Source organism: Trichosurus vulpecula, chromosome 3, assembly GCF_011100635.1.
Source record: "Trichosurus vulpecula isolate mTriVul1 chromosome 3, mTriVul1.pri, whole genome shotgun sequence".
NCBI classification, from domain to species: Eukaryota; Metazoa; Chordata; class Mammalia; order Diprotodontia; family Phalangeridae; genus Trichosurus; species Trichosurus vulpecula.
The window spans coordinates 127,529,335-127,556,731 of NC_050575.1; the positions used below are offsets into that span (position 1 = coordinate 127,529,335).

The following is a 27,397-nucleotide window of genomic DNA, read 5'->3' on the forward strand; positions in this document are numbered from 1 at the left end:
ATTTGAGAGTAGAAGAGAGTGTGTATACTGTTTCACCAAAACACTAAGATGTGGGTGGGAAGAGAGGTTAGCCAGAATAGGGATAATGGCTTGGCAAAATATTGAGAAGTGAGACTGTAGATCTTTGTGAGAATAAATAGGTTTGGAAGGAGTAGGGCATAGGAAAAGATAGAATGATAAAAGATTATTAATGGTAAAGGAATGTCAGAGTTTCTTGAGCATGGAGGTAAAGCACTTGTGGGTAATGGCAAGGTACAGGGAATGACTACCTCTGTGGGTATCTGAGGTGTAGTAAAGGAGTAACAGATGATAGTTGAGTAAATGGAGAAACCATGAAGTTAAGTTATTTGTGAGAACATCAATATGTATGTTGAAGTTGCTTATTATGAAGGCAAGAATTGGGGTATTTAGGGATAGTGTAAGCCAGTCACTGATCTCATGGAGAATGTCCTAGGCAGTGAATTAGTAATGACCATCAAGTTCTGGATCAGGTGATAAGTTTGGAGAAAGTGCTGCTGCGGCACGATGGTGGTAGAGACAGAATCTGTAAATAGCATCGGAAAGTGAGTATGCTGATTCCTCTGCCAATGCCTACAGTAGTGATCCAGTGAGGTGGATCCTGTGAAGGGACAGGGTCCCTCTGGATAGAGACAACAGCAGTAGTAGTCTGGGCACAGCAAGCCCGGTTTTGTGGACGTTCATGAAGAGATGGATTATAGAGGACTGCAAGCTCAATAAAAGCCAGCAATCTGACCTGGTATCCAAAAAGAGTTAATAGTCAAAACAAGTGACTGATCAGTTCTTCTCTCAAAATCTGTTTAAAGAATTGTGTTCAGTTAAGAAGATAAAATTTCAGGATGATCATAACAAACTGGAGCATGCAGAAAAGGGTGACTGGGAGGACTGGAGACCATGCCATATGAGGATCTTTTGATGGAATTGGAGATATTTAGCCTAGAGTAGGGAGGGCTTAGAAGGTGGTGGGGGAATCAATGGTATGTGATTATAGTCTTTAAAAATGTAGAACATAGAATATAAGCCATCTTGGGGTGGGGGGGAGAGTAGAAATGGGGAGAAAATTTGTAACTCAAAATCTTGTGGAAATCAATGCTAAAAACTAAATATTAAATAATAAAATATGGAATTTTTTAAAAAGGTAGAACATTACAATGAGAAAACCATTGATTGCTCATGGGTAGACCAAGCCAACACAATAAAAATGACAATTCTACCTAAATTAATTTACTCCTTCAATTACATACCAATCAGACTACCAAAAATTATTTTGTACAGCTAGAAAAAATAATAAAAAATTTATCTAGAAGAACAAAAGATCAAAATATCAAGGCAATTAATGAAAAACAAATGAAGGAAGGTAGCCGAGCAGTTCCAGATTTCAAACTGTATTACAAAGCAGTAATCATTAAAACAATCTGGTACTAGCTAAGAAAGAGAGTGGTGGATCAGTGCAATAGATTAGGTATACAATACAAAGTAGTAAATGACTATAATAATCTAGTGTTTGAAAAACACAAAGATCCAAGCTTTTAGGACAAAAGCTCACTATTTGACAAAAATTGCTGGGAAAACTGGAAAGCAGTTTGGCAGAAACTAGATACAGACCAATGTCTCACACCATAAACCAAGATAAGGTCAGAATGGGTACATGATACCATAATCAAATTAGGAGAGTATGGAATATTTTATCTGTTAGATCTATGGATAAGGGAAGAATCTGCAACCAAACAAGATATAGGGAACATTACAAGACATAATGTAGATTGAAGCATACTTTTTTTTACTTCATTTTTCTTGTTTTTTTTTTGGGGGGGGGTTCTGTGTTTTCTTCTGCAACACTATTAATATGGAATCATGTTTTACATGATTGCACATGTATAATCTAATTGCCTGCCATTTCAGGGAGGAAGAAGGGGAAGAAGGGAGGGAGAGAATTTGGGACTTAAAATTTAAAAAAAATTAAAGTTACAAATTGTTTTTAAATTTAATTTGAAAAAAATTCATATTTTTAAAAAATGTAGAACATTGTCATATAGAAGAAAAAGCCCAAGAGGTTACTGGAAGGCAAGTTTCAACTCAGTGAAAAAAAAGAACTTCCTAAAGATAAAATGCACTGGCTCAGGAGCTAATAGGTTGGCCATCAGTCAACATCTTCAAATAGAGGTTAGATGACCACTTACTGAGGAAATTGTAAAGAAGATACTTGCTTCAGCTAAGATTTGAATAAAATTTTCAGCTATCTTTCAACTGAGAGAGCCCATATTTTATGTTTAATGTCAACCTTCAGAAATAAACAGAGAATCAATGGAGCTGGAAAGGAGGGTGGCTATGAATTCTAACATTCACCATCAGCAACCAGAAACAGGTAGGAGTATCTCAAATGCCACTGAATTCTGCCCAAGATAAATGAATCTTCCTTTGCAACTCCTTGCTCATGGTCTCCGTTGGTAATAGGAAATGTTCTTTGAAAACCAAAAAAAGAGTGTTAAGGGCAGGACTTAGAAGAAAAGATCTCACTGATATCTATATTTCCTAGCCATGTAAAATATGAAAAGGCCCCTGGACTCAGGAGAGAGAGACTCGAGAGCATTTAATAAACATTTATGAAGTAAGCACTCACAGTGGTAAGGCACTGTGCTACTAAGCATTAGAAAATAAGCAGACACACACACACATACATATATACACACATAATATATATACATATACAAACATACATGTGTATATACATACATGTGTAATACAAGGAAAATTAGGAACCCCTGAGAAACCCCTAGCTACTGACAAGCACCCCCAGAAAGAATGGACTCAGATATCTTTGGCATTTAGCAAACCCCCTGGGACTCCAAATGTGGGATGTTTTATACCATTTTTTTAAATTTCTGGAGTGCAGTACCTGGGGAGGCTCCTTGGACTCTCCTTGAGTCTTCCAACTAGGTCTGGCCTTCCCCTGGGGCCAACGACCTAGCGTTCCTTTTGTTGTCAACCCTGCTTAGCATTTTTGGTTGGCCTCCTAATTTTATTGCTATGCCCCATCAGGTCGTTCCTTTTTTCAAGGATTTGAAATTCCCATGAAGAAAAAAAGTGGGGAATGTAATACAAAGAAAATTAGGAACCCCTGAGAAACCCCTAGCTACTGACAAGCACCCCCAGAAAGAATGGACACAGATATCTTTGGCATTTAGCAAACCCCCTGGGACTCCATGACTCCACCAAGGAATGTCAGTAGATAGGACCATCCCACTAAAGGATAACCTGGCAGACCCTGTCTAGCAGATATCCCTGGGGCTCCGTGACTCCACCAAGGAATGTAAATGAGATTATCCCACTAGTACCATAACCTGACTGAATCTTTTGATCAGCCAGGACCTTTGTTCCTCTTCCCCCCTCCCCCCGACTCTGTACCCCCATATCCTATATAAGCCAAGCCATCACCCCAACACATTTGCCATTGATTTGTGGTGCCGTACCCCGATGGCCGCCGGCTAATAAATCCTCCACTTAAAACTTATACTCTGTGGTATGTCTCACTCGCTTCTGGTACAACACATGTGTATATACACACATGTGTATATATGTGTATGTGTATATACATATATGTGTGTATTATATATGTATGTGTATATATATGTATATATGTGTATGTGTATATATGTATATATGTGTATGTGTGTATATATGTATATATGTATGTGTGTGTATATATGTGTATATATATGTATATGTATATGTATATGTATATGTGTGTGTGTGTGTATATAATGCAGAACCAGCTCTAAACGAATGCAGGGTTTGAGATCACTAATGCTGATGGCAAACTCAACCTGTTATATGTATCTTGACCAAATATGGTGATTTCCATCACAAGTGTGATAGAAAGAGTGATCAGGAATGCGGAGGGATAAGACTGGCTATAACACTATAAAATACATAGTATAGTAGAATTAACACTAAATTTAAATTCATCTGACTTGAGTTCGAGATAAGAATTTGTCCTTAGCCCCATGATCTCTGCAAAGTCCCATCCTCTCTATGGGCATCAGTTTCTTCTTCTATAAAATGTAGATAAGATTAGTTACCTACCTCAAAGGGTTGTTGCAAGGACTACATAAGGTACAAAATTCAAAATGTCTTGTAAAGTATAAGTCAATACATAAATGTCAACAGTGATGATAATGATTTTTTTTCTAGTTCTATTGCTCTTCAAGATGTACACACCTTTTCACTACTATTATATTGCAAAGCTGACAGTTAAAAAATTCACTCCAAATACTTTGAAAGAAAGGGCTTATGGTTTATACCTCCAATAAAAATAGTGTGAGAACAGTTAAATTAAAAAAAAATAAAGTCATAACACACCTGTTATCAATCTATAATCTCACACCTTGAAGGATGTCTTTAAACCTAATGAGAACCCTAGAATGACCCCTAGAAGACAGAATACTGGAACACAAATAGACTATTAGGGCAGGAAGGACCTTCAGAGATCATCTAGTTCAAAACCCTCATTTTACAGATGAAACTGTAAAGGGACTTGCCTGTAGTCAAATGGCTTCTAAATGGTAGAGCAGTGATTTGAATACAAGTCTCCCTATTCCTAGCCTGGGGCTCTTTTCCCAGTCAGGTTAGCCTAATCCTTTTAGCATTTGACACAAAATCAGTTGTTTTTTTGTTTTTTAAAGGTGTAATATAAATACCTGTCCTTTTGCTGTATAATCCGCCAAGATGTTGAGTAGTTTATAAAAAACTTCAAACCAGGGTAGATAGCTGGAAAGGAAAAAGAGAAATACTGAATTTAAGTTAAAACATCAAAATCCTTTGGGGTTTTGCTCTAGTTCAAGTACATTTTTTTCCAGTTCATTTAATGAACATGTAAAAGCACCTGTTAAATAAAGAGCATAGTGATATATGCAAAAGGGAAAATATAAAGATAGATAAATAAGATCTGCTATCCTTGATCTAACTGATCTAACAATGTCTGGTACTATTTCTATGTCCTAAAAAAAATCTCCATTTCATAGGTTATGTTATAAAGAGATGGTTGAAATGTTAATTGCCCCTTAATACTTGCTTAATTTTTACTTAATACTTCAGGGACTGATAATTTCATTGTCAAGGGTGGCAGTGCACCACTGGAGACAGCAGCCTCTTGGTGCCATAGTAAACAATCTTCAGGAGTTGATGTGGCCGAAAAAATTAATGATATGTCAGACAACTTTTTGAGCCCGACAGAATTTAGGTAGGCTGGTCCTCAGACAAAATGCTACATAGTCCATCATCAGGGATCTATTCAAAGCCTCTTAAATTTTAGCAGGGAACTGTCAGGGCTTATGCTAGACTTGCAGAGCTGTTGAGAACATCTTGCCACCTTCATACCCTGATGAGATATTGACGAGCAGTCTTTAGTAGAGGGTAACTATTGTTTTTTTTTCTTCAAAGATTCTTTATCAGGAGTATGGGGCAAATAAATATTCATCATGAATTCCTGTTATACCTCAAAAATAAAGAGGCTTTTTATGGAGAATAAATTAACTGAAACATATATATTCTATCTTTGTATATGAAAACTTTTTATCTACCCCCAAGACTGTCAGAAAAAAATTTATAATTAACTATCATCATTGCATACATAATAATAATAGTGCCAAAACAGCACACATAAATACGAATCACTTCCCACTTATGTTGTATCCTATGCACAGGCTACATCAAACCCAAATCGCCTTAGAAACCATTTATAATAGCTGACATTTATATAATACTTTAAATGTCTTACAGTGCTTTTATGTACATTAACTTATCTAAGACTCACAACAATCTTATGAGGTAGATAATACAAATATCAATACTTCAATTTTCCATATAAAGGAACTGAGGCTCAGAATAGTTAAATGAATTAGCCACAGTTACATCACCAGTTACGCATAGATGGCAGGATATGAACCCAAGTTATTGACATCAAATCAGGCAGTCTTTCTACTATGCAACACTGCCTTTTATCCTGGCACAGACATGCCAACCTCCCTCCAATGCCCTCTTCCACGCATCACACGAAGTCTTTAGAGGCACAATGATTTAAAAGGAAGAAGGGGAAAAAGACAATGCAGTCTTACTGGATAAGCTATGAATGAATTTCTAGCAATGGTAACCAACTCCAAAGTACAGGAAATGTATTATCCATGTCAACTTTCAAAATTATCTGTGTACCATATGTTAATAAGGCAAAATAACAGTACTTAGAAGTATGGATCAAAAGTAGGAGATGTAGTAGTATGGGACAGAGAGAAAACACATCAGCATAAGAGCCAGACAACCAGTGTTTTAATCCTCATTCTGTCCCTTAGTAGGTAGGTCCACTTCTACAAGTCACTTAACTCTTTTAAGTTAGTTTCTTCACGTATAAAAATAAGGAAGTTGGACAATCAATCAACAAGCATATATTAAGTGTCTGTGATAGGCCGTTCCAGACACTGTACTGGTTGCTAAGTTTCAGGTACCAATGGTATAAACAGTTCAAAAAGTTCATTATGCTCCATTAAAGCTCAGGAAAGACAAGTACATAGATATGGTATCCCCTGCATAGAGATGAAAATCATATCCATGGAAGCTGATGAGGCCATGGTAGCCATGGTGAGAGAGTATACAAAAAAGAAGGCCTGGGACACTGAGGAGTTGACAGAGAGGTAAGTGGAGACCAAAGACAGAGCAGTGTCAGAAAAAATTCAAAGAGGAGAGAGTATTCATATGGATGATCAGGCTATAGGAATGGGAGAGGTGGAGGATAGGACTAATCCAGGATTGGGGTTTAATAAGCTATGAGAAGTAATATATTTGAGAGTATAGGACAGAGCTGAAATTGTTAACAGGTAAAGATTTGGAAGGGAGATAAATGAATCCAGATTAGATGTGATGGCTTAGGCAAGCACAGTACTAGACAGGGGTGGGGAATCTGACACCTTGAGGCCACATGTGGCCTTCTTAGGTTCTTGGGTGGGGCCTTTTGACTGAATCCAAGTTTCACAGAACAAATACTTTTATTAAGGGGAGTTGTTCTGTGAAGTTTGGATTCAGTCAAACGGCTGCACTTGAGGACTTAGAGGGCCATATGTGGTACTAGGGGATAGAAGAACTGGACGTCACAGCGAGAACCAACACCTTTGAATAAGTTTAGGAGGAGTAGGATATAGAGAGAGGTGGAATTATCAAAGAATATGATTTGAAAAAAGAATTTCAGAGTCCCTGATGTTGGAAGTAGAACATTTGTGGATGTTTGTAAGATCTTCCCTGTGAATGACTGAAGTGGCAGGGAAGAACAGAGGGTCGGACTTGAATAGATTGAGGAAACGGGAGGTTGGAGTGTTTAAGGGAACTTCAACACGTGTGCTTAAATCCTCTAGGATACAGGCCAGAGTTGGTGTGAAAAGGAAAACTGAGAGCCAGGTGAGTTACCAGAATCTGAATTAGGTGATAAATTTAAATCAAGAGAGTCTCAAAACTTAAAAAGCTACTGACTATATTGCTTCCAATGAATACTTTAGGTGAAGCCTCTTAGGAATAAGGACCATCATTCTAAGGCCAAGATTCCCTTTTCCACCACTGAAGCAATTCTTCATCAGAATTATTTGAGACAAGAAATAATGAGTATATAGAGAAGGTTGGCTAGATTGGTATATATCTTCTTTGAAATGCCTCCTAAGGAAATCCATTCATTCATTCATTCATTCATCTGCTCAACAAACATTTATTATTACAACCAACTAGGTAATAGGGGCTATAGTAGGCACTATAGGAAATACAAAGATAAATAAGACAGTTTCTGATATGAAGGAATATACAAAAACTATGTCAGGGAAGAGGATATATGTACACAGATTTATACATACTGAGAACTAAAATTTATTGCTTTTCCCAATGTCTGTGGCCAGGAGGTGGAAGAAGTATTATTCCTCCATCCCTCAGATGTTTCATTAGGTAGTCCCAGGCAAAATTAAATAACATTTCCCAGATGCCCAAGGTTTGAGGAGGGATATAGGTAATTGACATGGAATGAAATACTCCTGGGGAATACCTAGGGGAAGGAATTCCCCTAAACCTCTAGATCAGTGGAGATGCTGATTTACAAGAAAAAGAGACAATATCAAACCACAATAATCCATTTTAAGACATTAAGGAATTGGGGAGAGATATCTATTTTTAAGGTATAAGGGAAAATACTTCCTCTAGATTAGCAGTTCTTAAGCTTTTTTGTGTTACGTACCCTTTCAGAAGTCTGACAAAGCCTATGGACTCCTGCACAGAATGTTTGTTACTTATGTTCATAATTGGAAGAAATGTTAAATTTCAGTTAGAAGTGAATGAAATTAAGATGCAATTTTTTCCTAAGTTCACAAGAACCCATTAAATCTACCCATGAATTCCTCGGGGTTCTGTGAATCCTAGGTTTAAAAACCCTGTTTTGGGGTGGAGCCAAGATGGTGGCTAGAAAGCAGGGACTCACTTAAGCTCTCCCCTCAAACTCTCAAAACACCTGTAAAAATAGGCTCTGAACAAATTCTAGAGCTGCAGAACCCATGAAATAGCAGAGGGAAGCAGGTCTCCAGCCCAGGATAGCCTGGATGGTTGCTGGGAATGGTCTATCGCATGGTGCTGGGAGTGGAGTACAGCCTAGCATGGGTCGCACCAGGACCAACCAGACCAGGAATAGATTGAGCAGATCAGGCTGTAGGGCCATGAATCACTGAGTTGTGGAAGTTGCCAGACTTCTCAACCCACAAACGCCAAAGACAACAGAGCAGGTTAGTGGGAAAACTGCTAGATTAGGCTGAGAGCAGTCTGGCCCCAGCCCCAGGGGCAGCAGAGGTGGCGCAGCATCGGCAACAGCAGGAGGTTCCTGTGGCTGTTTCCAGAGCTCCAGCTGCAGTTGCTTCTAGCTCCATGCCCACACGTGGGAGGAATCAAGCAGCAGATCAGAGCGGGAGTGCAGGGAGCACTTTGCTGGTACTGAGGCAGGCTTCTCTTGCTTTGCCCTGCTTGGATCTGGGTGGCAGTCCAGGTTGGTGGTTCTTGGGGGCTGAGGAGCACTGCTGTGGCAGAGCTTGCAGTGACAGTGAGGTAAAAGTAGCTCTGAAAACAGCAACACAGCCCCTAAAGCTTGGGACAAAGTACTCTCTACTCTACAAGCAGTCATACCTTGACGAAATGCTCAAGGGTCAAGTAGTTGGCTGGGAACATGAACAGGCAGCGAAAATAGACTCAGACTATAGAGTCTTTATTTGGTGACAAAGAAAATCAAAATATACAGCCAGAAGAAGTCAAAAAAGTCCAAGGATCTACATCAAAAGCCTCCAAGAAAAATATGAATTGGTCTCAGGCCATGGAAGAGCTCAAAAAGGGTTTGGAAAATCAAGTAAGAGAAGTAGAGGAAAAATTGGGAAGAGAAATGAGAGTGATGCAAGAAAATTATGAAAAATGAGTCAATGAGTTGATAAAGCATACCCAAAAAATACTGAAGAAAATAACACCTCAAAAAATAGACTAACTCAAATGGCAAAAGAGCTCCAAAAAGCCAATGAGGAGAAGAATGCCTTGAAAGGCAGAATTAGCCAAATGGAAAAAGAGGTCCAAAAGACCACTGAAGAAAATACCACCCTAAAAATCAGATTGGAGCAAGTAGAAGCTAGTGACTTTAGGAGAAATCAAGAAATTATAAAACAGAACCAAAGAAATGACAAAATGGAAGACAATGTAAAACAAATAATTGGGAAAACCACTGACCTAGATAACAGATCCAGGAGAGATAATTTAAAAATTATTGGACTACCTGAAAGCCATGATCAAAAAGAGAGCCTAGACATCATCTTTCAAGAAATTATCAAGGAAAACTGCCCTGATATTCTAGACCAGAGGGTAAAATAGAAATGTAAAGAACACACTGATTGCCTCCTTAAAAAGATCCCAAAAAGAAAACTCCCAGGAATATTGTCACCAAATTCCAGAGTTCTCAGGTCAAGGAGAAAATACTGCAAGCAGCCAGAAAGAAACAATTTGAGTATTGTGGAAACACAATCAGGATAACACAAGATGTAGCAGCTTCTACATTAAGAGACTGAAGGGCTTGGAATATGATATTCCAGAAATCAAAGGAGCTAGGATTAAAACCAAGAATCACCTACCCAGCAAAATTGAGCATATTGCTCCAAGGCAAAATATGGACTTTTAGTAAAATAGAGGACTTTCAAGCTTTCTCAATGGAAAGACTGGAGCTGAATAGAAAATATGATTTTCAAACACAAGAATCAAGAGAAGCACGAAAAGGTAAACAAGAAAGAGAAATCATGAGGGACTTACTAGAGTTGAACTGTTTTGTTTACATTCCTACATGGAAAGATGATGTTTGTAATTCATGAGACCTGTCTCAGTATTAGCACCAAGGGCACAGGGTGAGTTGAATATGAAGGGATGATATTTTAAAAATAAAATAAAATTAAGGGGTGAGAGAGGAATATATTAAGAGAAGGAGAAAGGGAGAGATAGAATGGGGTAAATTATCTCACATAAAAGTGGCAAGAAAAAGCAGTTCTATTGGAAGAGAAGAAGGGGCAGGTGAGGGGGAATGAGTGAATCTTGCTCTCATTGGATTTGACTTGAGGAGGGAATAACATACACACTTACCCCACAGGAAAGTAGGGGGAAGGGGATAAGAAAAGGGGTAGGTAATCAAAAGCAAACACTTTTGAAAAGGGACAGGGTCAAGGAAGAAAACTGAATAAAGGGGGACAGGATAGGATGGAGGGAAATATAGTTAGTCTTTCATAACATGATTACTGTGGAACTGTTTTGACGATGATACATGTGTGGCTTATGTTGAATTGCTTGCCTTCTTAGGGAGGGTGAGTGGGGAGGAAAGAGGGGAGAGAATTTGGAACTCAAAGCTCTAAAAACAAATGCTCAAAAAAAGTTGATTTTGCATGCAACTGGGAAATAAGATATACAGGCAATGGGGTATAGAAATCTATCTTGTCCTACAAGAAAGCAAGGGGAAAGGGGATGGGGGGAGAAGTGGGGTGACAGAAGGGAGGGCTGACTGGGGAGTGGGGCAATCAGAATATATGACATCTTGGAGTAGGAGGAGGGTAGAAGTGGGGAGAAAATTTGTAACTCAAAATCTTGTGGAAATCAATGTTGAAAACTAAAAATATTAAATTATATATATATATATACACATATATATTATATGTCTATATCTATATCTATCTATATATCTACATATACATCTGCATATATATCTATATATCTTTATCTATCTACATATATATATCTGCATATCTCTATATCTATATCTATCTATCTAAACCCTGTTTTAGACTTATGACTTATGTGTCAGGTTAGGATCTGCAGGAAACACAATCCAAGAGAAGACTTTAAAAACAGCCAAATTTGAGCAACAACACAAACTGACATTCCAGAGAAGAGCTGTTCTTTGAAAGAGAGAGAACCACTATCTTCTGGAGTATCATTCTAAGCTAAATTTGTACATCATCAACTAATTGGCTTTTGCATGTCTCAAACTGAATGTCTGAGAGGCATCTTAAATTTAGCGTGTCCAAAACAGAACTCATTCTATTTCCCCTTGAAATCCTCTTTTCCTTTCAACTTCTCCACCATTGTCAAATTACCCAAGTTGACAACCTCACTGTCATCCTTGACTCTTCCTTCTCATTCACCTCAGCTATCCAATCTGTGGCCAAATCCTGTCATTTCTACCTTTACACATCTCCTGACCATGCCCCCTTCTCTCCATTCATATCGCCATCTCCCTGTTCGGGCCTTCGTCACTTGACACCCACAGGATTTTAACAGTGAAAGAGACCTAGCAATAGGGAGTGTTAGCTTCCCTACCTCGTCTCTCCCGACTCTAATTCATCCTCCACAGAACTTCCAAAATGATCTTCCTAAAAAGTGGAGGCCTGACAATGTCATCCCTTTACTCAATAAAATCACATGGCTCTCTACTACCTTCAAAATAAAATACAAAATCCTACATTTGGCACTGAAGGCTCTTTATAACCTTGTCCCTTCTTTCCTTTCTGGTATTTTTACACTTTACTCTCACATACTTTCTCTAGGATCCAGTTAGACAGGCCTGGTCTTCACACAAAACACTCCAGCCTTGATGTCTATGCCTTTGCACTGGCTATCCTCTATATCTGAAGTGCTCTTTCTCCTTCCCTACCTTACCTCCTTCAAGTTTCAGATCAAGTCCTGCCTTCTGCAAGAGGCCCAGCTACAAATGCCTTCCTCTCTGCTATTATCTCCCATTTAGCCCGCTGGGTAGCATAGTACACATAGAGTTGGAGTTAGGAAGAACTGAGTTCAAATTCTGCTTCAAACACTTACTAGCTCTATGACCCTAGGCAAGTCACTTAACTTGGGTCTGCCTGGGTTTCCTCATCTATAAAATAGGCAGAGGTGGGTGGGGGTGGGGTCTATATAATAACAGCACTTACTTCCCAGGGTTTTTCTGAGGATAAAACATGAAAACATCTGTAAAGTGCATTACAAACCTGTAAAGTGCTGTACAAATGCTAGTTATTATAAGTATTCCGTATAGATCTTGTATGTATCTATGTATTTATTGTTGTCATTCCCACTGGAACGTGAGTTCCTTGAGGACAGGGACCGTTTACACATTCACACAGTCCATCATTTAGCACAGTACCTTAACGAAAGTTTTCTGGTTGATTGCTTGCCTACCTGATCACTTTCAACTCCTAGTAAGTGAATACTAAATCTGTCCACTAAGCTCTCTAGATCTTCTTCAGATAAACTTATTATGCCCCCCTCATCTTGTATTTGTGAAGTTGATTCTTTAATACCCAAGTTATAGCGGTATGAGTAATGTTCTAGCCTGTTGAGGTCTTTCTGAATCCTGGCTCTATCATCTGACAGGTTAATCATAACCCTCCTAGCTATGTATTTCATGTGTATACTTGATAAGCATGCTATCTAGATACTCAATCCTAGTCACTGATAAAAAATAGTAAAACAACATAGGGGCCAAGCACAGTCAGTTGGTTAATCAGCAAGCATTTATTAAAATTAGTGCTGGGGAGACAAAGAGAGGTGAAAACAGGGTCCCTGACCTCGAGGTGTTTAATTTCTAATGGTGGAGACAAGATGTAAGAAACTAGGTACATACAAAGTCCATACAGAGTAGGTGAAAGGTAATATTGGAGGGGAAGACACTAGCAACTGAGGAAGACCTATAAGGACTTCCTGAAGAGGATGAGATTTCAGCTGAGCTTGATGTAAATGTGGGATGTGAGAAGGTAAGGTGGAGGAGAGGAATTAGAGCTTTCTAAGAATGGGGCACAAGCAGTGCATGAAGATGGAAGATGCAGCATCACCTATAAGGAACAGTAAGTAGACCAGGGTACCTGGATCACACATTGCATGAAAGGGAGTAAAATGTAACAAGACCAGAAAAAGAAAGACACTTTATGATGAGTTTTAAATGCTAGGACAGGGTAATTTATATTTGATCCTTCAGGATCGAAGATCTATGGGAATTTATTTTTTTTTATATATTTTTTTTTTATTCCCTTCCCTCTTCCCTTCCCACCCACCCTCCCTAAGAAGTTGAGCAATTCAACCTAGGCCACACATGTATTATTATGTATAACCCTTCCACAATATTCATGTTGTGAAAGGCTAACTACATTTTGCTCCTTCCCAACCCATCCCGCTTTATTGAATTTTCTCCCTTGACCCTGTCCCCTTTCCAAAGTGTTTGTTTTGATTACCTCCACCCCCATCTGCCCTCCACTCCATCATCCCCCCGCCTTTTATTTTTTTTTTATCTTCCTCCCTCTTCTTTCCTGTGGGGTAAGATACCCAACTGAGTATGTATGGTATTCCCCCTCAGGCCAAATCTGATGAGAGCAAGGTTCACTCATTCCCCCCTCACCTGCCCTCTCCCCTCCTCCCATAGAACTGCTTCCTCTTGCCACCTTTATGCGAGATAATCCACCCCATTCTATCTCTCCCTATCTCCCTCTCTCAGTATGTTACTCTCTCATCCCTTAATTTCATTTTATTTCTTTTAGATATCTTCCCTTCATCCTCAACTCACCCTGTGTCTGCTCTCTCTCTTTTACATATATATATGCACATACATACACATACATACATATACACATAGATACATACATACATACACATTCACTTATATATATACATAAACATATATATATATGCATATTCCCTTCAACTACCCTAATACTGAGGTCTCATCTTTCCATGTAGGAATGTAAACAAAACAGTTCAACTTTAGTAAGTCCCTTGCAATTTCTGTTTCTTGATTACCTTTTCATGCTTCTCTTGATTCTTGTGTTTGAAAGTCAAATTTTCTATTCAGTTCTGGTCTTTTCACTGAGAAAGCTTGAAAGTCCTCTATTTTATTGAAACTCCATATTTTGCCTTGGAACATGATACTCAGTTTTGCTGGGTAGGTGATTCTAGGTTTTAATCCTAGCTCCATTGACCTCCGGAATATCGCATTCCAAGCCCTTCGATCTCTTAATGTAGAAGCTGCCAGATCTTGGGTTATTCTGATTGGGTTTCCACAATACTCAAATTGTTTCTTTCTGGCTGCTTGCAGTATTTTCTCCTTGATCTGGGAGCTCTGGAATTTGGCAACAATATTCCTAGGAGATTTCTTTTTGGGATCTATTTGAGGAGGCGATCGATGGATTCTTTCAATTTCTATTTTGCCCTGTGGCTCTAGAATATCAGGGCAGTTCTCCTTGATAATTTCCTGAAAGATGGTATCTAGGCTCTTTTTTTGATCATGGCTTTCAGGTAGTCCAAGAATTTTTAAATTATCTCTCCTGGATCTATTTTCCAGGTCAGTGGTTTTTCCAAGGAGATATTTCACATTGTCTTCCATTTTTTCATTCCTCTGGTTCTGTTTTATAATATCCTGATTTCTCATAAAGTCACTAGCTTCCACTTGCTCCAATCTAATTTTTAAAGTAGTATTTTCTTCAGTGGTCTTTTGGACCTCCTTTTCCATTTGGCTAATTCTGCCTTTCAAGGCATTCTTCTCCTCATTGGCTTTTTGGAGCTCTTTTGCCATTTGAGTTAGTCTATTTTTTAAGGTGTTGTTTTCTTCAGTGTATTTTTCAGTATTTTTTTGGGTCTCCTTTAGCAAGTCATTGACTTGTTTTTCATGGTTTTCTCGCATCCTTCTTATTTCTCTTCCCAATTTTTCCTCTACTTCTCTAACTTGCTTTTCCAAATCCTTTTTGAGTTCTTCTATGGCCTGGGGCCAGTTCATGTTTTTCTTGGAGGCTTTGGTTGTAGGCTCTATGACTTTGTTGTCTTCTTTAGGCTGTATGTTTTGGTCTTCTTTGTCACCAAAGAAAGAATCCAAAGTCTGAGACTGAATCTGGGCGCGTTTTCGCTGCCTGGCCATATTCCCAACCAACTAACTTGACTCTTGAGTTTTTCAGTGGGGTATGACTGCTTGTAGATTACAGAGTTCTATGTTCTACGTTTGGGGGGGAGGTGCCAGCTCTGTCAGAGCCGCACTCCTCCTTCCCCAAGGACCCCCAGTCCAGACTGGTCTCAGATCTTTGGCAGGCTGTGCACCCCTGCTGTGATCCGCCACTTAATTCCTCCCACCAGGTGGGCCTGGAGCCGGAAGTAACAACAGCTGTAGCTGCCCCACCTCCGCTGCCCCCGGGGCTGGGAGCGGAACCGCGAACTCCTACCACTCCCGCAGCTTTTCCCACTAACCTTCTCCGCAGTCTTTGGTGTTTGTGGGTCGAGGGGTCTGGTAACTGCCACAGCTCACATATTCAGGGCGCTAGGGCCCCCTCCGCCCGGCTTCTGGTCTGGATCGTCCACGCCGCTCAGGCTGGGCTCTGCTCCACTCCGTTCCCAGCTCCCAGCTCCCAGCTCCCAGCTCCCTGTGGAATAGAGCTCACCCAGAGACCATCCGGGCTGTCCTGGGCTGGAGCCCTGCTTCCTTCTGCTGTTCTGTGCGTTCTGCCGTTCTAGAATTGGTTCAGAGCCATTTTTATAGGTTTTTGGAGGGACTCGGGTATGGAGCTCACTCTAGTCCGTGCTTACCAGCCGCCATCTTGGCTCCGCCCCCCTATGGGAATTTATTGAATAGGGATTTGGGGCTGGGGAGAGAGGTGGCATGCTCAGACCACATATGTTAGGAAAATGATCTGGCACCTGACAGGGGGATGTCTTGGAACAGGAAGAGATTTGAGGCAGGTAGATCAATAGTGCAGGTGACCTCAATTAGGGTGCTGACTGTGTGAGTGGAAAGAAAGATGGAAGGTACTTTCAAGGGGGAAGGTGCAATAAGAGATACTGTGAAGTGAATGAGAGCAAGGAGTACATAACATCGTGTTTGCAGCCCTAGGGAACTGAGAGAATCCCAGTGGTCCCCTTTATATTCATAGGAAAATATGGAAGTGAGTTTAGAGAAAGAAGTTAATGAGTTCATGTTGAATTTGAGATGCCCACCTGAAATCCAGGTAGAGATATTCAAGAAGCAATTGGTGATTGTGGGACTATATGGTTCAGAAGGGAAAGTAGCTCTAGATATATAGATGTAACAGCCACGTACACAGAGACAATAACCAATCCAATGGGAGGTCTCCAAGTGGGAGTACAAAATTAAAAGAGAATAATCTCTCGGGGAACTACCGACCCCCTTCCAAGTTGATATTAAAACAATGACTAATGACTAGCTTTCTGGGTCTGGATATAAAGCCAGTTCAGAATGCACCTAACTATAGTATCACTGAACTCAAATTTCTCCATTTTTTTCCATAAGAACAGCATTACAGCCTTTTTCAAATGATTTCCTAAAATCTAATTATCTACAGCATTCCCCTGATTGGTTACCGGTGCAGCAGTTCTCCCAAAGAAAAAGAAAAGAAAAGAAAAGGTTAATCTGGCATGATCTGTTCTTGACAAAGCCACACTTTTACCCACTGCTAATAAGTTGGCTTTCTCAGGAGAAACAGAACAAGACTTTTCCCTTCTTCTCCTGATGGAAATTCCAATACTCCTGGGTTGAAGTCTGGGATGCTAAACAACCTAAGCCTTTACTTCTTTAGTGGGGTGCAATGATAAAAGACAAAGAGTCAACAGAATGAAGTTCCTGTTCTAGTTCTACTGTGAGCTCTCTAGAACCCAAAGCCTGTCACATAACTTTTCTAGGGCCTCAGTTTCTTCATCTGTAAATTAGGGACAATAATATTAATTGGGTTATTGTTAGAAAAGCTCTGTAAACCTTAAAAGCCAGATAGCTTTAAGTGACTGCTACTGCTATTTTTCACACTAAACATCCCATATTTCCTTCAAGTATTTTTCAATGATAAGATTTTTAGTCCGCCATCACCTCCACCTTCATTCAACTTCTCTGACAAGCTTCACCTTGTCAATGTTCCTCTAAATTGTACTGCACCCGAACTGGACACAATACGACTGCATACTGCGACCTCCAAGGAAATCAGAGCCCCTATGCTAACTAAACTGTACAACTTGGGATGATAAATTATGTGAGATGAAATATCCACGACAGAGAAAGTGAACAGCCCTCTATCATTAACATTTGTTTGACATTGAGATATGCTACTATAAAATTTAAGTAGCTTATCAAAATTGACTGATAAGCAACTTAACTTTTTACTTATATGACAGTATTATCACTTATTGTAATAGGTTTCAATCAGCCCTGGCAGCTGCACACTGGTTATTATGATGGCTGCCACTTTAAACAGCATTTAGTTCAGCAGAGCAATGTAAACATTCAAGAGGGATTAGGCAGCAGATAAGTTTCTCCATTGCCTTTCTGCTAAACAAACCTCAGCAGAGTTAAAAAGCTATTATGATCCTCTGGAGAAAGCCTCTCCAAAGGAGACTCCCCATAAAGATTAGAGGAGTCTTTGTAAACAAGACCAAAGGAGGGGTACCAGGAATAAGATCCAACCCCCAAAAGGCTGGAAAAAAAAAAGGAAACCAAAAAAGGCATGTCTACTTTCATGGAAAACAGGGAGGGTCTCAACAATGCTGCAGTGTTTTGCAAGTCAAAAAAAACTGGGTTCAAGTCCCAGCTCTACCAATTATTAGTTAAGTGACCCTAGATAAGTTAATTTTTCTCAAACAACCTTCAGTTTCTTCATCTGCATAATGGAAAGAAAAATTCACAGGCTATCTACCTTGTAGGGTAGTCAGGAGAAAATATTATCATTACAAAAATGTTAGCTGCAACTAATAACAACAGTAAATACTGAATGATGAAAACCTTTGAAAAATTTTAGCGATGATTCATGAAATAATGTGGTGACTGGCTCAATTCTCTTTTGTGAATATCTCAATGAAAAGGAACGCTAAAATCACTTTCTCTCTCTGGACCTCAGTTTCTTCATGTTTTTGATGAGCTAGGCTAAATGGCTTTTAAGGACCCTTCTAGCTTCAAAAGTTCATGTTTCAAGTTCTCTTCTATCACTCTCATTCCATGCTCTATGTCCCAGCAGGCTATGTCTCCTTCAGTTTTAACATTCAATGACACAAGGTCCCTTCCAATCTCTGAGACTCAATTTGCCATTTGCTATAATCCTTATAAAGTAAACTTACTATCTGATCTAACCAAATCAACTCCTTTTTCCATGAAATTTAGAATCATAAACCAAGGGAAAGGTTTATTAACTTCTTCAGAACCTGGCCAATAGCTTTTTCTTAAGGTCATTTGATTTCACCAGCTGCCTGACCTTGCTATAAAAACTCCTCATTCTTCCCTTCATGCATTGACTGATGGCTATCTAGCAAGGGCAGTGTGGCTGTGTCTCCCTTCAAAGAGCTCCTGTTTTCCCTTGCTGGGAGGCCAGGGTTCACAGCTGAACTTTATCTTGCTTCGGAGCTAAGAGAGTTTCCTGTACAGCTTCATTAAACCAGATTGGTCAGCGCAGTGGGGGTTTCCTCTGTCACAGGTGAGGATATTGAAACCCCAACTCCACTTAAAGTATGTCTGTCATCATCTAGTAAACAGGGCTTCCCCATACAGGGAAGTGAAACAAATACTTATTTATGTTTCTACTTCCTTAATGTCTAAGAGAATAAACTGTAGGTTGAGTAAAGTTCAAACTTCTTAGCATTCAAGGTCCCTCTTTACCTCCCCACAATGAGCCCCCCTCTAAAGGCCACACCATACCCTTTTGCTCCAGACTTACTTTGACCATTCATATCTCCTGAACCTCAACCCTCAATTGCTGAATTCTGACTTGTTCTTTAAAGCTCTATTCCAGCCCCACATCTTCCAAGAAGCCCGCCCAGATCACTCCCCAGTCAGGAAGTGTTCTTTAACAGACTGTACCTCTCACAACACTTCACTTTGCACGGGCTGTCCTCCTTGTCCCTTACTGCTGGAATATTCTCTCCCAACTCATCTCCATCTCTTGGATCTGCTAGAGCCTCTCAAGGCTCACCTCAGGTGCTACTTCCTTCAAGAGGCCTTTCCTGATTTTTCTTAGTCATTAGTGTTGTACCTCCCTAGACCTCCCATCAATCACTGTGTGATTTTTTTTTTAATATATCCTCCTATACTTTTGTGAAGACGTGATATTTCCTTAGCACAGTGGTTCTCAAACTGTGGTCCAAAGAGTGAACTTGGGTTTTTGAGAGTCTCCAAGACCCTTTCATGAGGTTAAACCTATTTTCACAATAATGTTTGAATTCCCAATATGGTAAATATAAACATACATGCATGTATATAAATACACATACATATATGTACACATACATATGTGTGTATATATGTATGCATGTGCATGCATCTATTTATCTATATCCAATATAAGTGAAAGCTCTTTGAGGTCCTCGATAATTTTTTAAGAGTGTAAGGGAATCTTAAGATCAAGAGTTTTGAGAACCTGTGCCGTGGTAGAATGTGAGCTCCTTTTTCATTTGTATCCATACTGCCCAGCACATCACAGAGATTTAATAAATGTTTACTGATTGGTTTATGCCTGAGTTTATGAAAGGCTATGTGGACTAATGGAAAGAGCTCTATACTTGGAACCAGAATTCTTGGTTCAGGTCCCAGCTCTGCCACTTAGCCATGTTACCCAAAGCTAGTCACTTGTGTCTGTCTTCATAGAGCCCCAAGTTTCTTTATCCCTAAAATAGAGGTGATAATTCTTGCATTACATCAAAAGATTTCTGGGTGGGGCTGTGAGAAAATTATAAAGTAGTATGGAAATGTGATCTCATATTATTTCATGGAAGAGCACCAAACCTAGAGACAAAGGACCTGAGTTTGAATCTTGGCTTTGCTGCTTTGTATCTATGTGATCTTAGGTAAGTCATTTAAACCTCTCTGAGTCTCAGTTTCCTCATCTGTAAAATCAGTGTGATAATGAATGCAGTCCCTTCCAGCTCTGGGTGCATGATTCTATCACCCTTTGACCTATGAAATGACACTGGTGAGGGCACTGTAGTACATAGTAAGCCTGTAATGTACACTATTGTGTTTTAACATCAATTATCCCATTTGAACCCCACAACACTGCTGTGAGAACAGATATTCTTCCTATTTTATAAATCAGGCAGCTGAGACTCAAATTGGGGTAGTGGCAGAGTTACAACAAAGGCGAGCCCTAAGACCATAGAGTGCTAAGATTGAAGGGGTCTCAGAGTTGACCTAATCCAGACACTCCTTTTACGGATGAGGAAATTGTTTCCTTGTAGGAGTTCCCCACACCGATGAAATCCCAGATCCAGACAAAAAAACAAAAGCAAAACTGAAAGGTGAATTGTCCAAGGTCACAAAGCTAGTAATTAGCAGGAAGGTGTCTGAATCCTTATCTTTGGATTTCAAAGTCCAAAGTTATTTCCACTGTGCCAGGTGCTTATGTTATTAACAAACTAATGCAAATGTTATTTAAATAACAATGCATGTTTTATTAACATATCAACATAGCATAGTGGAAAAGAGTGTTAAATTAGAAGCCAGAGTATGTAAATTCCAGCTCTGCTGTGTGACCTTAGCTTCTTCATCTGCAAAATAAGGGGTTAGGAATAAATGACTTCTGAGGTCCCTCCCAACTCTTTACCTATAATCTTATTATAACTTAGTGCAGATAAATACACTGTGTGTAGCACAGTGGGAAAATGTTATCTTAAATCTTCTGTACTTGTGTAAATCTACAAAAAGGACTCATTCTGAATATTTGGAAACAAGACTCTTTCCTCCATCTTGATGATGAGTCAATAATTGGGTTGGTTTTTGTTCCTAAAAGAGAGAGGTTTTGTCTTCTTCCTTTATATAAAATTATTACAATGATTGAAGATTACTCAGTAGGAAAGCAGGAAGACACTTTCCTGGTATCACTAGTGAAGTGGTGGTAACGTAATATCTTTGTAGTAATGACACCTCCACAGACAATTTACTGTAATTCTCAGGTATTTTCTATGAAGCCTAGAGGACAGGCCTTTCATCAACTTAGAGGGTGAGTTTGTGGAGCTGCCTCCACCTGCATTTATAGCCCTTCAAGCTCCCTCCAATTCAGAACACCTTACTTTTTGCTTTAAATTACTTCTGTAATATAATGTAATGGATTAGTGAGGTGCTAAAGCTAAGTTTAGTTTCAGTTAAGCTTCATAGCCTAGGGGGAAAAGGACACTATTTCAACAGAGAAAGGGGACAAAGTAATGGAAATGGATGCACAAGAAGCCCAAATGAGTACTGGGTACCGATGCATACTAACTAAATCAAACTAATATAGTCACAGATGAAAAAAAAAACGTTATCCCCACTTTAAAGACAGGGAAATAAGAATCAGAAGTCAAGGGAACAATCCATTTCCCTTGTTCTGGATACCTAATACAGCCTAAGATTGAATGATCTTTTGGGGATTTCATATCACAATGATAACTCATAAGTTTCTAGTCCATTAAAAATCTCAGATCAGAGGTGAAGAACCTGCTGGCCTCAAGGACACATGTGGCCCTTTAGGTCCTCAAGTGTGGCCCTTTGACTGAACCCAAAATTCAACAGAACAAACCCCCTTAATAAAGGATTTGTTCTGTAAAACCTAGACTCAGTCACGAGGCCTCACCCAAGGACCTAGAAGGCCACATGTGGTCTTGAGACCATGGGTTCCCCACTGCTGTTCCAGATCATTCTCAGCTGAACTCCCATCTGGTTATACCACCCTCAAACTGTACTTCAAAAGATTTTTTAAGTTAGATTGGAGACACCCCAAAAAGACCATTTCAATACACACAGCATAATGTAAAAAAGGGAATTTTCTGTAAATCTATGAATCTCCTATTTCATATTGCTTTTTTCCCTATTGTACTTAGAAAGTTGTCTTTTTTAAGAAGGGATGGTTAGACTAAATTGTCTCTAAGATCTTCCAACACTACCACTTCAGTTTTCTAAAGTTCCTTCTAAATCAAACATTCTATGTTCTTTGCATTACAATCTTCTGTCATATGCTACCATTTTATACTCTGTAGTCCTAACTAGTTCTAAAAGGAACTTCAGAAGACAGAATGATAGGTCTAATATTCTATGTTCTAAGGTCACAGCTAGCTTCAACACTGTATATCTGAAGTTTTAGGACTATGATTTGAAGTTCCCACTTTGAAATTCCAATCACAAATTAGAATCTCTCAAAAGATGTTAAATGGAGTATCCTTTAGCTTTAACTATTCTGAGCAATACAACTTTGGCTGGCTCCCAGTGGTTCAGTATATTTTCTTACTCCTGAACTCCAGGGGCATTAGTCATATGTCAGCTCTTTATTGCTTTAGAAATTAGTTTACATGTTGTATTCAGAAACACAAAATGCAAATAGTTCAATCCAAGCTGAAGTGTTCAATTTCTATATTTTAATTACATATGAGAGAACAAAGATATATATTTTTTAAAGCTTCAAGATCCAATGTCTTTTCCCCTAAAGGGATCATTTTTAAAAGAAACCAGTTTATAATAATAGCCTCTCATATTTACATAAGGAATTCCACACCTCTCCCTCCTTTGGTGCTTGCAACAAATCTGTGTTTTGAGCATAATTTTACAGATAAAGAAAGAAAAGTTTAGAAGTTACTTGACCAAGGTGACATGTAATAGAATCATAAAACTTCATATCTGGAAGGACCCTTAGAACACAATTTTAGGGGTGGGAAGGGCCTTAGAACACAAATACGAAACAATGAAGGTGATCTGGAGATCAAATAACCCAATCCTCTCATTTTAAAAATGAGAAAACTAAGGCCCAGTGAAAGGAATTGACTTGCCTCAGCTCACACACAGTTAGTGCTAGTTGTTAGAAAAAAAAATAGAAAAATAGAAAAAAAATACTCTCTCCAGTATACCCTGTTGCCTCTCACATTGTTATAAAAATTATTATATATGTCAGAAACTCTAATAGCAGGTAAAGTATTTCCTATTTTTTTAAAAAACAAATTAATATTAAACTAGCGAAAATTATGAAAGGATTTTTGCTTTCTAAGAGTACTGCCCATTTCAACTTATTTACCCCACAGTTCCTTCTTGGATGTGTAACAGTCAATTGCACATCTATATAAGTGTCTAGCTATATCATAAAGCCACTTATACTACCTAGATCAATGAACTTCCTTGACAACTTTTTCTAGAGGCTTCCTTCCCACTCTGAAATCCTTCTGCCTTAATTCACTAACAGGTACTGAGCACCACACACACACACACACACACACACACACACACAAGTACTTAAAGTAATAATTTATATCTCATAAGGCAAGTGAATGAAATGGAAAGAAAGTGGGAAAAAAAGGAATTCTAGTGGAACTTAGTTATCATCTAGTATCCTCCTCTTGCTTTACCAAAAAGGAAACTGAGGTCCATTGAAGTTGTGGCCTGCCCAAAATCACACAGGTAATAAAAAAGTAGCAGAGCTGGAATTTGTACATAGGTTGTCTGATTCCAAATCCATTTTTCTTTCCTCCACACAACAGCACCTCAACAGCAGGGGTTCTTAACGTCTTCTTATACTATGGACTCTTTGGCAGTCTAGGGAAGAATAATGCTTTTACATATATAAAGTACACAGGATTATGAAGGAAACCAATTACATTGAAATAGAGATGTAACTTATTCCCTTCCTCTCCCATGGACAGCTTGTTGAGTCCACAGGTACCCAGGTTAAAAATCCCTGGCCAAGACTTTCCATCTTTCTAAACAAGGCATTTCTACTTTTATATTCATTCATATAAAAAATCAGGATGTACAGTTAATAGTGGAAGGGTGGGGGCAAAACACTGGAGGATTCAATAAATTAAAAATATACTAATGACTAGTGACACATAAGTTGATAAAATGGCTTTTAAAAGGGACTTAGCAACAATATGGCCACCATACACTGAATTCAGTTCAAGAAAGCAGAATTAAAGTTAGCTTAATGTCTACCTGATGCAATAAGAAAACATTTACATAAGACAAAGGACTGAACACTGGGAGTTAAGATAGAGAATCTAATTTATTTCCTATCTGTAGCAACTCCCAAGAACCCTGAACTTGAATTTATAGTGCAAATACTCTGTCCCACATGCACAGCTAGTAGCACTATTGGGAATTTATGGCTTATTACTGGCTCATATTTAATTTGTAACCAAACACTTCCCTTTCCTCTTGGCTACCTTAGAACTTCTGATTAACTCTTGTTTTCATAGGTCAAAGGTTAAATGAAGGAAGGGAAACACTGCAGGGTGAGATTGCCCAGAGCACCAAATCCAAAAAACAACCTCTAGCAAAGAGCATTAAAATAGTGATAGGCTCAGGAAGGTTGGAGACAGCTGATATTCAAAGGCTCCACAGTGGATAAATCAACCTCAATGACTGGAAAGATACAAAGAAATCAGGGTCAGGAGCAGTGAGGGAGAAATAAAAAATCCTGGACTGGGAATCAAGTCCCGGGTGCTGTCACTTGCTAGCTGTCACCCTTTAGTAAAGTAATTTCCCCCTTTCTGGCCATCGTTTTCCTCACATGTAACATGGGGATACTATTACTTGCATTATATGTGCCCCAGGGATACAGTGACAATAAAACTAATTAATATATGGAATGAGCTCTATAATTGGAAAACATTATTGAAATGCAAGCAATTATTAAAATAGGTTATGATTATAAGCTACTTCACTGATCCATGGCTATAATAATAAAAAGTATTTATTAAATCTACTATATATACTGTAAATACTCTCTTTCGGGAAAGACTGAAACCCTTCTCCCTCTTTTCTTTTTCTACGTGGAGGGGGAAAGGCAGGGCAATTGTGGTTAAGTGACTTGCCCAAGGTCACACAGCTAGGAAGTGTCAAGTGTCTGAAGTCAAATTTGAACTCAGGTTCTCCTGGCTCCATGGCTGGTGCTCTATACTGTACTACCAAGCTGCCCCACTTCTTCCTCTTAAAGGACAGTTTTCATTCTGTAAATATGACCTAAAATTTTTCATCTGTTGATGGCCAAACATCTGGTGATGATTCTCTCTAAACCAGATTGGTCTTCTGATACCAAAGACATACAGCTCATACTTGAAGCCTTTCTACACTGGTAGTACCTGTCGCAGTTAGTACTCTACTAGCAGGTTTGTAAAACCGAGGGTGCCATAACATTACAAGGAATAGCAGGAGGAAATTATTGCCACCTTCAATAAAATTACAAAGATATGTTTCAATTGAGAACATTCTGAGAAGTTAAAAGCAGCATCCATTTTGACCAGATGATTCTCTAGCTCTCTCCCCCTCTGAGGGGGAAGGGCAGAGGGAAAAAGTATTGGCATATGTACCACATTTTTCCTTCTTTTACAGAAAATATGCAATTTAACCACAATTGGCTAAAGACCATACAATGTTTGTTTATGTGTAAGCCAAGTAAACAGAGGTATAATGGAAACTTTTTCTAAGATGAATAAGATCTAGCCAAGTTTTCCTGCAAAATTTAAAGTAGTTGAATAGATGCAAAACGAAGTAAATAGAAACAAGAAAACAATTTACACAATGACTAGAACACAATAGAAACAAAATGCCTTGAATTTGTAATGACCAAGCTCAGCCCCAAAGAAGAAATATCAGAATATACTTGTTCCTGTTTCTTTGTAGATACAGGGGACTCGGGTAAAAACCACTGCATGTAACACGAAGATTTTTCAATGTTGGTTAGTGTTGCAGACCATTTTTTCTTATTTTTTTCTTATAAGTCATGACTCTCTGGGACAGGTTGGGGAGAAGGATACAATGCAAAATGTAGGTAGGTGATATTAAAAATAAAAGATATCACAAAAAATATTTTTTACATTGCTAAGGTATTGCTACAGTAGTGCATCAGAAAGATCAAGGAATCATCAAACGTGAGCTCCTTCCCGACTCTGTCAGTAATCTGAGATAGGAACTTGGGCAAATCAAAATGAAAATCAAAGAACTGCCCTTTCAGAGTTGGAAGGGACCTCAGTAAAAATCTTATCCAATGAACATCTGAAAAAGAATTCTCTCTACAGAATTCCCAATAAGTGACCATCTTGTCTTTGCTGAAGACCACCAATGAAGGGGTATTCTGCCACCAAATAAGATGGCTTCCTCCATTTTTTGATAACTTTAACTGTTAGGAAGCTTTTCCTTATATCAAGCATAAATTTGCTTCTCTTACAACTTTCACTCTTTACTCCTAGTTCTGTCTTTTGGGGTAACATAGAATTAAGTATAATTCCTCTTCCAAATAGACAGCTAAAAATTTTTTTTAAACAAGGCATTTATTAAGCACTTACTATGTGCCTCACACTGTGGTAAATGTACTTTTAGGTTATAGCCCTTCAGATTCTTGAAGAAAGCTATGTCTTCCTGAGATCTTTGGATCTCTAGGCTAAACATTCCCAGTTTCTTCAGCAATCATCATTTGATATGAAATTGAGGATCTTCACCAGCCCCATAGGTCTCTTTTGGATACCTTTCCACCTTACCAAGTATCCTTTCTACAATGTGACATCAATTTACTTTCCTTCTCTGGATCTCAGTCCTTTTACCTACAAGATGACAGATTTATACTGGTGTCAACATTTCCCTTTCAGATCCAATAGCTTATAATTTTTTAAGGCTCCTTCTGACTCTGAGTTCTGGATAAAAAATAGACTCTTAGGCTCCACTATGCTCTGAAAATTTTTTATTTATATAAAACAACATCCATAACATATTGCAAGTGCTGAGAATCAGTCATACATAAAAGATGAGAGATTTCTGTATAACCAAAATTGCTGGATCTGTAATCAGAGGATCGGGAATCAAATTTCAATTCTGCTATTTATTTCCTCTGTCCTT

General features: G+C 38.8%; 1 protein-coding gene across 4 annotated transcripts in view; it reads right to left on the reverse strand.

The window, feature by feature from the left end:
* The window catches only part of DENND1A (DENN domain containing 1A), a 697,281-nt gene that overhangs the window by 363,890 nt on the left and 305,994 nt on the right, over positions 1-27,397 (reverse strand). For all 4 annotated transcript variants that reach the window (XM_036750170.1, XM_036750168.1, XM_036750169.1 and 1 more), the window contains exon 6: positions 4,716-4,785. In XM_036750170.1, coding sequence (XP_036606065.1) covers positions 4,716-4,785 — 70 coding nt within the window. The remainder of the gene's footprint in view (positions 1-4,715; positions 4,786-27,397) is intronic.